Source organism: Scylla paramamosain, unplaced genomic scaffold (genome assembly GCF_035594125.1).
Source record: "Scylla paramamosain isolate STU-SP2022 unplaced genomic scaffold, ASM3559412v1 Contig8, whole genome shotgun sequence".
Taxonomy (NCBI): Eukaryota; Metazoa; Arthropoda; class Malacostraca; order Decapoda; family Portunidae; genus Scylla; species Scylla paramamosain.
In genome coordinates, this window is record NW_026973673.1 from 370001 (window position 1) to 385839 (window position 15839).

A 15839-nucleotide genomic window follows, 5' to 3' on the forward strand; every position below is an offset into this window, starting at 1 on the left:
AAAACCAGCAAAATAAAATACATTAGAAGTAAGAGTGGCGGATTAATTCTTGTCTCTCATCCAGTAAAAGATTCATGAAGCATTTAATTTTATGAGGAACCGTTCAAAATATAAATTATAGAAATATAGAAAATACAAAGGAAATGAGTGTGGCTGATTATGTCCTACAGACGTACCCATGCTCTCTCTCTCTCTCTCTCCTCTCCTCTCTCTCTCTCTCTCTCTCTCTCTCTCTCTCTCTCTCTTCTCCCGCAATCACCTATTTGTCTCCTTCACTTTTATGAGGAGAGAAAGGGAAGTGAATTAGTACAGAATGTATAAACAACTGGAAAAGAAAAGCAGAGAAAAGGAGAGAAAAGAAAGACGAAATAAAGAGTGAAGAATAGAAAGAGAATATGAACAGAAAATGTACAATCAGTTGGAATACAAAAGCAGAACAGGAGAGAAAAGGATGGAATAAAGGAGGAAGGACAGAAAAGAAGAGAAAATCAACAGAAAACGTACAATTGATTAGAATATGCAAGCAGCACAAGAGAGAAAAGAGAGAATAGAGGAGGAAGGACAGAAAGAACAGAGAAGAGAGACAACGAGCGATAAACAACAAAACAGAGAAGAGAATGAAACTGAAGAGAAGAGAGAGAGAACAGCAATAAAGTATTCTGGAGCGAGGCGATTTTTTCTCCCACGGTCTCAATTACCTTAAAAGAGAAGCGTGGGCACACCTGCAACACCTGACAAGTTACTCACGCCCCGTTTGAAACTCTTCGCTACCATTTAATTCTTAAGAGAACAGAATCTAAATTGTTTTCTTTCTAGATTTTTTTTCTTTTTTTACTCGCTGGCTTGTTCTCATTATATTTAAGTGACTGCGCACACACACACACACACACACACACACACACACAATATCGGTCTATATATTCCTGGATAAAGTCATTACATGTCTTTGAGGGCGAACAAAATAAAAACAGCACGAGAATTTTAAGGCGGACATCAAGGCGGGCGGCGGCGGTGATGGCGGTGGTGGTGGACACGAGTCATTACAAAAACAAGAGAGCATGGCATTTGTTCAATAGGATCATCAGACTGAGTTCAGCAAATGCCACGCCTCCATTACGCACCAGAGAAAAGGTTAAGGACACCACACAAAATTAAGTACAAACGTTTATTTCTTGTTTTGATTTGCAATTATCTTTTACGTTTATTTTATGATGCCTCTTCGCACGTGTATAGAAAGCAGTGTTACAATTTATTACTGTTAATTCTAATCTTTCCATTATTAATATTCCAGATGTATGGTGAGTTTTCAATGGGCAAGTGAATGATAAAGTAATTACATATTTTTCGATACTTTGAAGTAACGATAAAAAAATAAACTCCACAGCAGATGGTGAAGAAGAGTGAATAACGCGTGGACATACAAGTATCTGTTGTTATGTCTTACAAGAATGTCTTCTTACACAATGGTAGACAAAAATGAGAAGAATAAAATAAAAGTACCAGGTTCGCCTGTGTTGGCAAGGCTACTGCGCGCCGCCCACTCACGGGCGCGATCCCACTGCTGCTCCACACGGGTGCTTTTGGCTGCTGGGTTTCCCCCCTGGCCTGGTTCACACCTCCTTAGGCAACCTGGACGCCCCCGGCTCCCCAGGGGCGGCCATATTGATGCCGAGCTTAGTGCGGACGCCCACTCAACATGGGGAGTCCCGCAGCAACCACCCTCGCCTCAAGCCGTCCACTGGGCCAAGCCTCCGCGTCGCCGGATTACAGGGCCGCGCCACCAACCCCGGCTGGAAGCAACGTTTCAGGAATATATCTTTAATCTTCTCTACAGCATGTACCAAGGGGTCTTCTGCTTAGCCAATAATGAAAGGCGCTTGCTTATGATGCATGTATTGCACATTGGCTGCACATTTCTACGCAATCCTTTCATAATTATTGGTTTTCTTTCACGAATGTCAATGGTAGCATGAGATGGCTGGAGACGAGAGGATGCTGTGGTACGATAAAGATTCGTGAATGATGGAGGAATGGTGTGGAAGAGTTTCGTAATGAATCAAGGAAGTGAGGGAGTGAGGGAAGGCGTGGTAAAGCAAAGCAAAGCAAGGCGAGGGCTGGAGAGGCGTGGCTGTGTGCTCCTTGCAAAATACTGCATCGCCTCTTTCTCTCCACTCGCCTTCACTTTCTCAACTCCCAGACTTGGATTTTCTCCCTGACAGCGAGGGGAAAGCCACGATGCAGTGCAGCTGTAACGGACACCAGTAGGGGAAGCCCTCGCCCACATACTCCCCGCTGCGGCTTCCTCTCTCCCCAACACAAGAAGCACCGGTTTCCGCTTCGCCTTGAATCCAAACCCACTGCGGCCAGTCTAACACATCCTGGACTGCTTGAAAATTACCGACGCCCTCCTCCCTTCGTCAGAACTTCCACCGCGGTTCTTCTCGTCAGCAACTCCAGTGCGTTCTCTACAAGTACGAGTACACCACGAGTTTTCAGCAAATCATCGAGAAAATTGTGTTTGTTTCGAGATCCTAAAATGTTTTCTTCCTTTCTGTTCCTTCATTTCTATGAATGTAAAACTGTTGCCACTGAATACACCGCGCTATGTTGTGCAACACGAGCACACACACATCCTCTTAACGTCTACAAGGGATGACTATGAAAAAGAAGTATTTTGAAAACTCTCATGAAAGAAAATAGTTATTGATTACAAAATTCATATTGTTTTCCTTCATACTGTTCTCAAAGAAAACAGAGCGAGGGGGAGAGAGAGAGAGAGAGAGAGAGAGAGAGAGAGAGAGAGAGAGAGAGAGAGAGAGAGAGAGAGAGAGAGAGAGAGAGAGAGAGAGATACACACACGTACACGTTCACACATTTGCATAATACACGTACACACACTGCTATATAGACAGACCAGCAGACAATGGAATGAAAGCCATGGAGTCTGAGTTCAATATTTCCTTTTGTATCCAACACACCAGGATTTATTTACTCATACACACGCGGTGCTAAAGTCCTTCCCAATAGTGTTTCCTTTGCTTCTTCGTGCCTTCATCCTTGCTAGACTTGTGGTTCTGGTGATGTGCTCTCTCTCTCTCTCTCCCTCTCTCCACCATCTCTCTATTACTGTCACTGTCCCCCTTTCTCTATTCTAGTGCAGAACAGAGGGCTTCCGCAATCTTCTCCATTCATCTCTATCGGCTGTCTGAATCAGAAATCTGGATATTATTAAGATTTTCATGATTCTTGTGGTGGTTTAACAAAGACGCTACACCTCACTCAAGAAAAATCCCTGTGAGAATCCCCTTCAATTATATGTGTCCATTGACAAATACGCCCAAACAGAGAATAAGGCGTTTCAGAATACAAGGGCTGCCTGTAGTGGATGTTTTTGCGATTCTACCGATAGTTTAAGAAAGATTCTACACAGAAGAGAAAAAAGTAAACACGTAAACAAGTAAAAGTAAATCAGACTTTGATAGAGTCTGGCACGAAGCTTTCATTTCCAAACTACCCTCCTACGGTTTTTTATCCTTCTGTCTGTAACTTCATCTCAAGTTTCCTTTCTGACCGTTCTATTGCTGCTGTGGTAGACGGTCACTGTTCTTCTCCTAAATCTATTAACAGTGGTGTTCCTCAGGGTTCTGTCCTGTCACCCACTCTCTTCTTATTATTCATTAATGATCTTCTAAACCAAACTTTTTGTCCTATCCACTCCTACGCTGATGATACCACCCTGCACTTTTCCACGTCTTTTCATAGACGTCCAACCCTTCAGGAGGTAAACATATCACGCAGGGAAGCCACAGAACGCCTGACTTCTGATCTTTCTAAAATTTCTGATTGGGGCAGAGCAAACTTGGTATTGTTCAATGCCTCAAAAACTCAATTCCTCCATCTATCAACTCGACATAACCTTCCAGACAACTATCCCCTCTTCTTCAATGACACTCAACTGTCCTCCTCTTCTACACTGAACATCCTCGGTCTGTCCTGTACTTATAATCTGAACTGGAAACTTCACATCTCATCTCTAGCTAAAACAGCTTCTATGAAGTTAGGTTTTCTGAGACGTCTCCGCCAGTTTTTCTCACCCCCCCAGCTGCTAACTCTGTACAAGGGCCTTATCCGTCCATGTATGGAGTATGCTTCACATGTCTGGGGGGGGTTCCACTCATACTGCTCTTCTAGACAGGGTGGAATCAAAAGCTTTTCGTCTCATCAACTCCTCTCCTCTAACTGACTGTCTTCAGCCCCTCTCTCACCGCCGCAATGTTGCATATCTAGCTGTCTTCTACCGCTATTTTCATGCCAACTGCTCTTCTGATCTTGCTAACTGCATGCCTCCCCTCCTTCCGCGGCCTCGCTGCACAAGACCTTCTTTCTCTCATCCCTATTCTGTCCACCTCTCTAACGCAAGAGTTAACCAGTATTCTCAATCATTCATCCCTTTGTCTGGTAAACTTTGGAACTCCCTGCCTGCTTCTGTATTTCCACCTTCCTATGACTTGAATTCCTTCAAGAGGGAGGTTTCAAGACACTTATCCACCAATTTTTGACCACTGCTTTGACCCTTTTAAGGGACTGGCATTTCAGTGGGCATTTTTTTTTTTTTTGTTAGATTTTTGTTGCCCTTGACCAGTGTCCTTCCTACATAAAAAAAAAAAAAAAAGTCATAGCCATCAATCATGTCCGTTGCCAATGGAAATAATACCCATGACAGGCCGAGGGCTTTAAAGATCCCAGCCAAAAAAGGAGTAATTAAAAATATCAACAAAATAAATAATAAAACACGAAAAAAAGAAGAAAACAAAGAAAACATGAAAGTTATAGTGACTTGCCCTCACCCTATCGCTGCAGAACACTGACAGCTGCAGCACAAGGGCGCCCGCCATACCTGCGAGAGAGAGCAGGAAAGAACAGACAGGACTGTGTTCACAGATCAGCGGGAAAGGTTTTCTGTTGTTGTATTTTGTGTGTGTATCAGAGAAACTGGCCAAGAGGGAGAGAAGCTGATAAAAAAAAAAAAAAAAAAAAAAACATTCAAAGCTCGTTCTGAAAATTTTTATTTTTTTTTATTTATTTTATTTATTTATTTTATTTTTTTTATGTATGAAGGACACTGGCCAAGGGCAACAAAAATCCAATAAAAAAAATATGCCCACTGAAATGCCAGTCCCATAAAAGGGTCAAAGCAGTGGTCAAAAATTGATGAATAAGTGTCTTGAAACCTCCCTCTTGAAGGAATTCAAGTCATAGGAAGGTGGAAATACAGAAGCAGGCAGGGAGTTCCAGAGTTTACCAGAGAAAGGGATGAATGATTGAGAATACTGGTTAACTCTTGCGTTAGAGAGGTGGACAGAATAGGGGTGAGAGAAAGAAGAAAGTCTTGTGCAGCGAGGCCGCGGGAGGAGGGGAGGCATGCAGTTAGCAAGATCAGAGGAGCAGTTAGCATGAAAATAGCGGTAGAAGACAGCTAGATATGCAACATTGTGGCGGTGAGAGAGGGGCTGAAGACAGTCAGTTAGAGGAGAGGAGTTGATGAAACGAAAAGCTTTTGATATATAAATAAATAAATAAATAAAAGTAGGAAGACTGAGAGAAGTCCTTTTCTTTTTCCTGGAGTGTCTTGGTACTTGTTACTGAAACAATTGAAAAAAATAAACAGGAGCAAATACAGAAACAGGATGAGAATTCCGGAGATTCCCAGTAAAGTAATATGAATGCAATGAATGAATTAATGAATCAGCAGTGCACACTTCTCCCAGTACATAAATGATTAAACAAATGCATGTGTAATTAGTTAACTACCTAATTAGTAGGAAATCTCCTACTGCAATTGCTTTTTTTTCTTCCCCTTTTCCTTCTCCTCTCAATACCAACCTGATTTCTTCAGCCGCCACCTTCCCCTCCCAGCAAGACGGACGGCCTGTCACGGGGCACACGTGCTGGCTACATTACCCACGCCTGGCGAATCACACTGGACGTCAGATTTAAGAGTGTATCCACTGCCGCGACCCACTTATCAAGGCACCTCAGGGACCAATGTGGCCTTTATATATGCATGCTTTTTTTTTATTTATCTATTTTATTTATTTACTTTTGTGGGTGAAGAGTGAGGAGAAGTGGCTTTTCTCAATCCTCCTTCTATTTTATTCTATAACTTTCTGATTTATTTTTTTTTTGTTTTCTATGTAATTTATTTATTCATTAATTATTATCATTATTATTTTATTTTTTTATTTTTTTTGCATGTGGATGGCCTAGGCTAATTTCCTTCACATATACGTAAATATAATAAATGAAATACAAATAAAAAATGTAAGCGAGGTCATTTGCATCCTGAAGGTGAACAAAGTGATCTAATACGATTTCAAAAGACACTGACAGCAGAACGTTCAAGTACTTCAGTGGTAATGCCAATACCTACAGTTTTGTCAGTAACATTGTGTAGGGTTATTCAGATGACGTAACAAGCGCCACACTTCCATCACCGGTGCAGTGACTGAAGCACACGTCAGCATGGACTGGGATGAAGTGATCTAGTGCAAGTTTAAAGTATAATTTCAAAAGACACTGATAACAAGAAGCGATCAAGTACTTCAATAGTCACAATAATACCTGCAGTCTTACCACCAACATTCTCTATCGTTATCCAAAAGCAACAAGCGAATTATTTTCATTACCGGCCAAATTAATAACTCTTTCACCGCTAGATATTTTTTCTTTATAATAAAATACACTTTTCAGACACTTACTGTTATGCTACAGCTAATTAAATAGTTTTCAAGCTAAGAAAAGCCACAATCAGCCTTCTATACACTCTCATGTCTCAATGTGTCCATGCACATAAATCCTTACAGAGCTCCGAATGTTAATAAGAGATGCCCTTAGCAGTAAAGGGATTAAAGCACACAGCAAGGGAAGGGATACACCACGCGCCACCACCACCACCACCACTACTGTCACTCCAGCCACCCTCCATTATTCACACGCTCCTCTATCTGCTACCCAAACACACCCGCACCCCACTGGTGGGACGGTCAAGGTCGACTGATACTGATGAATGTTATGCTGTAACCTTTGTAACGGCAGCGATGTATCTTGATGTCTATTACTGTCAAGGCTAGTTGATTCAGGGCTGGTTGAGGGATGGCGCTGGTCTGGTTCAGGGCTGGCTCTAGGATGGACCAGGGCTTCCGCGATTATTATGGTGTGACTGGGAAATATCACCTTTTCTGCTCCCAAGACTCCTTCAGTCTTCCTGTTGACTTGTGTAGTTTCTGAACATTTCCTCCCATGCCAAAACTACTTAAATCCGTTTCTCGTTGTTTCAAAACGCAGGCAATTACAACAACTCTAAACCCTTATCATACCTTTTTTTATGTGTGACAAGCCACAAGTCAAAGGGTTGGTGCAGGTAACAGACACCAAGCAATATATACCTTTCACTCACGTTCGTTAGTACCACACGCAGGTAACATCATTGTGTATTTCCCCAATTAAACCTGATATTCACCGCGATTTCCCAAATGCATGGTAGTGACGTTCTTCGCAACCATTCTTAAAGAGAAATCATAGCCAAGAACCGGTTGTACATGAGAATAAGAACTGATACTTGTGTAGTGACGGTAAAGTTATCGTCACTTAAAATCTGACATTCATCATTGTATATCAAGCACTGCTACTGACACCAACGACCTCTCATTTATCATCTATGCCAGAATATTTTGCCGACCAACGAGCTCTGATTTATCATCTATACCACAATTTTTTGCCGACCAACAAGCTCTGATTTATCATCTATACCACAATATTTTGCCGAGTTCCGAAAGAAGTGTATTGGTCGTGAGAGTACATAGATATAGTTAAAAGTAAATCTGTTATCCACACTGATTCGTTACTCGTCGATACCTCCACTAACGTTAGTCTTTTGGAAATCATAAAATATTCACCACAACACCTTGCAAAGCTCGTGCGCAAGACATAAAAGTCAGTCAATATTGGCCCCTACACCACTCAGTATCATAATGCCAAGATTCTCCACAACTGCTAAGTTTAAGAGTCAGAATCAATAAGGATCAAAATTCGCCATGCACCGTCATTTCTCAGACGTCGGTCACACCATCAGCGTCTTTCCATATTCAACTTGCACTGGACAGTTTTCCCCGAGTTTGGGAAGTCGCCGCAGCAGCCAGGGGATTAACACGCCCACTGTGTGCCTGAGTGAATGCAAGGCTCGCCAGTGTGACAGCTTCCTGGGGCGCGAGGAGCTGCCGCGTGTGCCTCAATGGGCCCTTTGCAGAGACGTGTTTGCGGCGTCATTATTTCACGGGGCGGCACATCACCTTTCATCCGGCACACACACACACACACACACACACACACACACACACACACACACACACACACACACACACACACACACACACACACACACACACACACACACACAGGCGCTGCAAAGGCGGTTGACTCAGCGACCTTTCACCACTTCACAGAAGCTGCCTGCTCGTCTCTCGCCTCTTAGCATAACTTCATAAAACAGATAGGTAAAAAAGTATGTCCATGTTGTAAGAATGTTTATGAAAATCGTGCGCATGTATTTTAGTATCACAGTTGCATGTGTTTTGTGTGTTCCTGTGTTTGTTTCATTGATTTATCTTAGGAGAAATAAATGTTCATACGAGTACCTCCTTGTCTGTAGATATGAACTTTTACATCGATGAAAAATCTTCGTAAAACTTTATAAAACAGAACAAATATCATCTCCATTTTGCAAGAATATTTAAGAAGTAATAATAATAATAATAATAATAATAATAATAATAATAATAATAATAATAATAATAATAATAATAATTACAATAATTCACAACAGATAGCATTTTATCACAAACAGCCTTGCCAAAACACAGAAACATAGTGCTTGTCTCTCCTTTGTGTTCCTTAATGAAGGGCGAGAGAGTATCAGCCGCGTGGTGTTGATATCGACAACACTAGAGCTTTTATTAAATTTTACTCTACTGGCCGATGCACGAGTTCCCGCAGCCTTGGTGGTGCCCTCGCGTCAAGGCAGCCAAGGAGAGGGTTAGTCACAGTGCTTCTGCTTGTATTACGCAGAAAGGCTGGCTAGCTATGCAATAAAAACAGTGATAAAACGTAATGTATGATGCAGAATACTTTAATTATGCGTAATCATGAGAAATAAAACAAAATAGTGACATTATAACAGAAAACAGTATCTATACGAATGTTATCTATTTACAAATGTTTATCTGTCTATCTCTCCATCTATCTATCTATCTATCTATCTATCTATCTATCGAACTATGTAAAAGCGTGAGGTAAGGAATGAGACAGGTGCAACCCCCCCCCCCACACACACACACACTATCTCTCTCTCTCTCTCTCTCTCTCTCTCTCTCTCTCTCTCTCTCTCTCTCTCTCTCTCTCTCTCTCTCTCTCTCTCTCTCCCTTCCTTCCGTGTAACTAATTCCGCGGTGCGTTCCTTCCCTCAGGTGACAAGGGAAGCAGTCTACTCACCCACTCAGCAGCCTGCCAACCTTCGCTCCCTCCTCTATTTGCTACACTGGTTTGCCCCTTTTCTTAACACGCTGCAATTCTGACAACGGTGGAAACTCTCGTGGTCGTGTGTGCGTGCCTGTCTGTCTGTCTGTGTGTGTGTGTGTGTGTGTGTGTGTGTGTGTGTGTGTGTATAAAACTATTACTATATTTCAGAGAGAGGGAGGGAGAGAGAGAGAGAGAGAGAGAGAGAGAGAGAGAGAGAGAGAGAGAGAGAGAGAGAGAGAGAGAGAGAGAGAGAGAGAGAGAGAGAGAGAGAGAGAGAGAGACCCACTGCTTTCCTGAGTTCAAGCATCTGTACACAATAGAGATGTATCGGATGTCTGCATCCGCATCCACATCTGCGGAACATCCACATATTTTTTCACATCCGCATCCGCATCCGTAATTGTGATAAACTGAACATTTGCGTCCGCCTTCGCATCCGCATTTGTGGTGAAATGTGTACTCGCATCCGCATCCGCATCCGCACTCTACAGAGGATGTGTGGATGGATGCGGATGTGTTTTGTACAACCTATAAATTATAGAGTAATATATAGACATGCAGTCATGAGAGAGAGAGAGAGAGAGAGAGAGAGAGAGAGAGAGAGAGAGAGAGAGAGAGAGAGAGAGAATTGTAATGCGTGTGTCGTGTGGCTGAGTAATGTCGCATATTGCAGTCTTACACCTTATTCCCACTTCACATGATAGAATTCAGTGCTTCCTCCTTAAACACATTTATTGCGAATGTTTCCATAATTATACAAATAATAATATTGAAACCGACAGCGCTGAGCTCTTCTTATCGCATGAGTGTTCCTGTCGTGGCCTGTTTCCCCTGATATAGTGAGTTGCCGATGAAAAGATTTTCACAGAGGAAGTGTAATATTAGCTATTGTTTTATTATTATTATTATTATTATTACTATTATAGAGGGCTTTACGATGTATTTCTTACTAGAATTTAATGCAATGAAGCATTAGAATAAAGTAATTTTCTTTTCATATTTGCTAAGCATCTCGAAAATTTATAATACTGATCCATAAGTAGTAAACTGGCATTGTGAACATAAGTCCTACATAATACAGTGGCAGGTCATCAGTTTGGTAAGAGTTTGCCTTCGAAGTAAGAAGTAGTGCTCCTTCCTTGCTTGCTCCGCGCTGATAAACAGTGTGCCAGTGTTTGTGTTTAAAAGGATATTATAATCAAGTTTACAAAGCCTTATTGGTCTGTGTGGTGACTGCTGGAGCAGCTGAAGAATGGCGTCACACAGCAGTGAAGTGTGGAAATATTTCATGAGTAAGTCAAGTGACCTAGCACAGTGTCTGTTGTGCAAGAAAGATTATTCACGAGAGGGACGTGGAACTACATCTTTGAAAAACCACTTGAAATCTGTGCACATAAGATTTTCTTGGATTGAAAATGAAGATCTTTACATAATTGCAACATATATTGACCCAAGATACAAGAGTAAATTCTTTTCTTCGTCTCACGTCACTGATCAAGTGGAATCATCACTTGCCAGAGTATGTGAGGAGCTTCGTCAGACGACTATTCTAGAAGAGGAAGATGAAGAACCAAGAAGGAAACGAAGAAGAGATGATATGAGTGAAACACCTTCCACCTGTGGAACATTAGATGGAGCAGTGACCTCTATTCTTGCCTCCAGCAGTGATGATGAAGCAGAAAACTCATCTGTTGTATCTTTACTCATAAAAGATATTGAGAAATATCACAGGGAGAAAAGAATAAGTGGAACAAGTCAAGATAGTTTGCAATGGTGGAAGACAATGAAGACAGTCTACCCTGATTTGGCAAAGGTAGCTTGCCAGTATCTCTCCTGTCCACCAAGCAGCGTCCCTAGTGAGCAGCTGTTTAGTAGTGCTGCCTTGATATATGACGCTAAACGCAATCGGCTTTTGCCAGAAAAGGTAGATAAGCTACTGTTTTTGAAAAGAAACTTGCCCATCTTGAACTTTAAAAATTAAGTAATATATATATATATATATATATATATATATATATATATATATATATATATATATATATATATATATATATATATATATATATATATATATATGTGTGTTTATATTATCAGTTCAACCAGTTGGTTATAGATTTATAGTTAACCACTTTCCAAAGGATGGAGGTTGGGGAAAGTGGTCGGTGCGATGCACGACGAGTTGAGTCCACGTCCCGCATCCTGGTAACGCACAAAATGTGTGGCTGAAACTCCTCATAAAACTTTATTATAACAAAAAGTACTTCCACTTTACTTCCACTGGTAAACTCTGGAACTCCCTTCCTGCGTCTGTAGTTCCGTCTTCCTATGAATTAAATACTTTCAAAGAGAGAAGCATCAACTACTGAGACACCATTCCAACTCATTTGGCAGTATTTGGGTTCTCACACCTTGTTTTATTTGTTACTTCTCCTGCTGTCTGCATGGTCTGACACTGAAGCAGGCTTTTTTTTTTGTCCTCTTGGTCTGAGCGTTTGACGTAAAAACATCCGCATCCGCATTTGCATCCGCATTTAGCAGAGACTGATATCCGCATTCACATCTGCATCTGCAAAATGGCATTCGCATATACATCCGCACCCGCGGATGTCTGAAATTCGATATCCGATACATCTCTAGTACACAATCCTCTCTGAGTACAGATAAACGCTCCCTGAATCTCTCCCTAGAACAGTACGTATAACTGCTTTCATCAACCGTACAGCACACTGAAGCCCATAATTAATGCTACCAGAGAGAGAGAGAGAGAGAGAGAGAGAGACAGAGAGAGAGAGAGATGGGCAGCCGTAGGCCTTACTAAGATTACTCAGAATATCACCAAGGAAACAGTGATAAATGTCCGCTCCAGTGAACTTCTTTATTCACTTCCATTCAGCGCCAGACAAGCGGATTACACATCCTAATAATAATAATAATAATATAATAATCTTGTGATCTTTTAAGTGTGTGTGTGTGTGTGTGTGTGTGTGTGTGTGTGTGTGTGTGTGTGTGTGTGTGTGTGTGTGTGTGTGAAGCCGTGTATGAAATCAAGTGGTTTTATAACTTGGGAAACAATACACATTAAATACGACAACCGGAATTCAATATAATGAGTCTCACGCACGCTGATTCCTGCGGCTTGTTCTTTGTACATTTTTCTCTCTCTTTTTTGTATCTCTAATGTGAGTCTATTTGCTTCCTTTTTTTTTTTTTTACATATTTTCCTCGTTATATTAGATTAGGCTATGCTAAGTTTGATTTTTTTCTTGCTTTGCTTATTATTTCCACATTTTTTTTTTCATTGTACCACATCGGACTACTCTACCCTGAAAAGAACATCAAACATTGGTCTAAGCCAGATCTAGCGGCAAAATCGTAACACTGGCAAAATTAAAACGGCATCAGCTGACCAAAATTATTAAAACAAGTTCCTATTTACAATGAGAATTTTATGCCGACTTCTGCAGACGGTTTGATAAATGTACGTTGCGACGATCTAGCAATGACAAAATTCATGATAATGGTATGGCACCCCTGGGCACTGTCTGTGACACCCCAGGACGCCGCGGCACGCACTCTGAGAAACACTGGCCTTTGCTATGGTAAGCGTGCGTCAGTGATGGGCCGCTCTCTCTCTCTCTCTCTCTCTCTCTCTCTCTGTTATGTTATGTTTGTAATGTTATGAACACTTTGAGGCGCATAAAACAAGCTGCCTGGATGGTAGTAGAAACACTTGTGAAGGGAATAATTTAGTGAGCCAGAAATCCAAGCCCACATCAGCTGCCACTCCCGTCACCTCCACAACAGGTGGTCTGGGGCTTGCGAGTGGAGTGGTCTAGGAACACTTACAACTACACAAGGCCTCCTCCACCCTGCCACTCAGAAAACATTTGGCATATTATCCTCGCTCCTCTTCCTTGCAATGGATATAACATAGCAGTATTTGTTTGAATCATTCCCTTTCTTCTGTGTTGTGTGTCTAAAACGATTACATGTTCAGTGAGCCAATAGTCTGGACACACGGAAAATGTATCTTTTAATCATTCTCTTTCATTCATTCTTGTTCGATAATGTCTGCCTGTATTATGATCACTCCTCGTGTCCACTCAATACTAGCAAGTCAATTGGTTCTTCTTTTGACACTCATAGTCAAGATATGAAAAGAAAAAAAAAAAGTAATAATATTGATGTGTCCAGATTTTGGGTCATCCTGTATAAAACACACACACACACACACACACACACAGTGTACACTCACCACGCAGAGGTCGTCGCTGATAGCCGGGCAAAAGTGGTTCGTACTGTACTTGCCAAGGAAGTCATCATCACTACACCGTCCTGCCGCCACGCCTACGCCTCCCTGCCACCGCCAGCATTTCATCGCTCTGCACCATTACCACCATGTCTCACCATCGCGCCGTGCACCATTACACCTCCCGCCACCATGTCACGCACCATGGTTGGGAAAATAACTAATAAAACGTCAGAAGTTCACATACCATTGACACGACACACAAAGCAAACATACCGCCGCACACACTGGCCTGCGCGCGCAGGATGTCTCTGCTGTGACGTCATGGCGCGGATTTCAAAATATTATTCTCCTCATGCACGATTATGAACTGAAGTCTCATTTCTTGGCGTGTAGAGGTTAAGTAAACATTTCGTAGGCAATTAAGAGGCGCTGGAATGTAACGATGATCCGTAAAACACGTTTTACTTTTCGTGGCAACCTTGGAGAGGTGACAGGCATGCCAGCCAAAGTGATGAACCCATCCAGGCAGCACCCTTGGCTTCCTTGGTGGCACCGTGGACGCCTGCCAGAAATGTGTCCCTAAATTTACAGTGCGAGGAGAAACAGTAGAAGTTTAGCTATGACAACCACTACTGCCAGGCTCACCTCTCTTGGTTTGCAGTCACTTGGTACTGGGGCGAATGGTACCCATACTCCTCCTTGCCCCTCCTCCTCCTCTTCCTCCTACACACCCGAGTCTAGGGGCAAGGCTTGGAGGGGCAAGGCTTGGAGGGGCGCTATGGATACCGTGGCGCATGGAGGTAATAACAATGCACTTCCACCCGCTTCACCTGCCTGAGTGTGTCTGTGTGTGTGTGTGTGTGTGGCGGCGATCAGAGACGAGTCACAAAGCTGTATAATTGATGTTTAACCGTTTGACTCCCACTTGGTACACTTTTCCCTAATTACCAATCACTCTGAGACATTTTAGAGACCAAGTGGTTTGAGTACCAAGTGTTTCGAGAACCAAACGTCCTGAGGCTTATTTACACTCAGGCCGATCTGTCTTGAGGATCATCTGACCTGAGGCCAATGCGACCTGATTACCTTCCGCTCCAGTACCAAGTGACTATGCTCCCGCCTCTCCCTGCCCAGTAGAAACAGCGAGCTCAAGTGCGTGTGAAGACCAGTTATCTTGTTTAGGTCGTATGGTTGTTCAAGTCTTTAAATAGCAAGTATGTAGTGGTCAAAAGTAAATTCACGAGAAGTAGTACATCTTACAAAACTGCTTTTGTGTGCTTCAGAGGAATATGGTGATTGCTTGAGTCAGATACTGCATCCTTTTAAACGGGCAGTTTCTTATCAAACGAGCTACTTCGTTTCACACATGTCACATATCCGCCTAAGCTTTAACTAACCGATTTAACGCTCTGCAATGTATGGAAGGCTGGACCATTTAATAGACACCACAGAAGATCAATCTTTTCCGACAGGAGGCGGAAGTGGCACGCCTGCTCCAGCATGGCCTTGACCCTGGTGGCCCCTCCTCGTGCTGTGCATCTTCCTGTGCCTACAGCAAGGCAGCGTCACTCTTCTTCAAACCCTTAGAGAGGGCAGTGTGTGTGTGTGTGTGTGTGTGTGTGTGTGTGTGTGTGTGTGTGTGTGTGAGTGTGTGTGTGTCCCCAAGTCTGTCACATCTTGAGAAATGTTATGATGTCAAAGAAGGGCATGGCAGTCATCGTGGGGGACAACACATTGAAGGACGGACTTTCTTCTCCCTGACGTAAAGACCCACCGTTCTCTTCAGCTGAAAAGGGAAGAAAGACCACTCAGTATACAGAGAAAGAAAAATGTATTTGTACCAGTAGACAATAAAATGATAAATCAGGAATCCTTGTGTTCCCTCACTAAGAAAAAGAAAAGAAAACGATTTATTTTTAAAAGGTTATTTGACTTTGCGTCCACTAACGCGATGGGAGTTGAAAAACAAATGTACGAGTGAAAAATACTCAGCTCATTGCAGCACATTGATGGT

At 42.3% G+C, this 15839-nt stretch overlaps 1 protein-coding gene across 2 annotated transcripts in view; it reads right to left on the reverse strand.

The window, feature by feature from the left end:
- LOC135096871 (solute carrier family 35 member F3-like) overlaps nucleotides 1-15598 on the reverse strand; it is a 118331-nt gene extending 102733 nt beyond the window's left edge. The window contains exons 1-2 of one of the 2 annotated variants that reach the window (XM_063998639.1): nucleotides 14471-15598; nucleotides 13829-14387 (exon numbers count right to left, since the gene is read on the reverse strand). In XM_063998639.1, coding sequence (XP_063854709.1) covers nucleotides 13829-13896 — 68 coding nt within the window. In that variant the 5' untranslated portion in view covers nucleotides 13897-14387; nucleotides 14471-15598. Of the gene's footprint in view, nucleotides 1-13828 lie in introns of both variants that reach the window. The other variant, XM_063998638.1, reaches the window with a different exon arrangement.
- Between the last annotated feature and the right edge of the window lie 241 nt (nucleotides 15599-15839).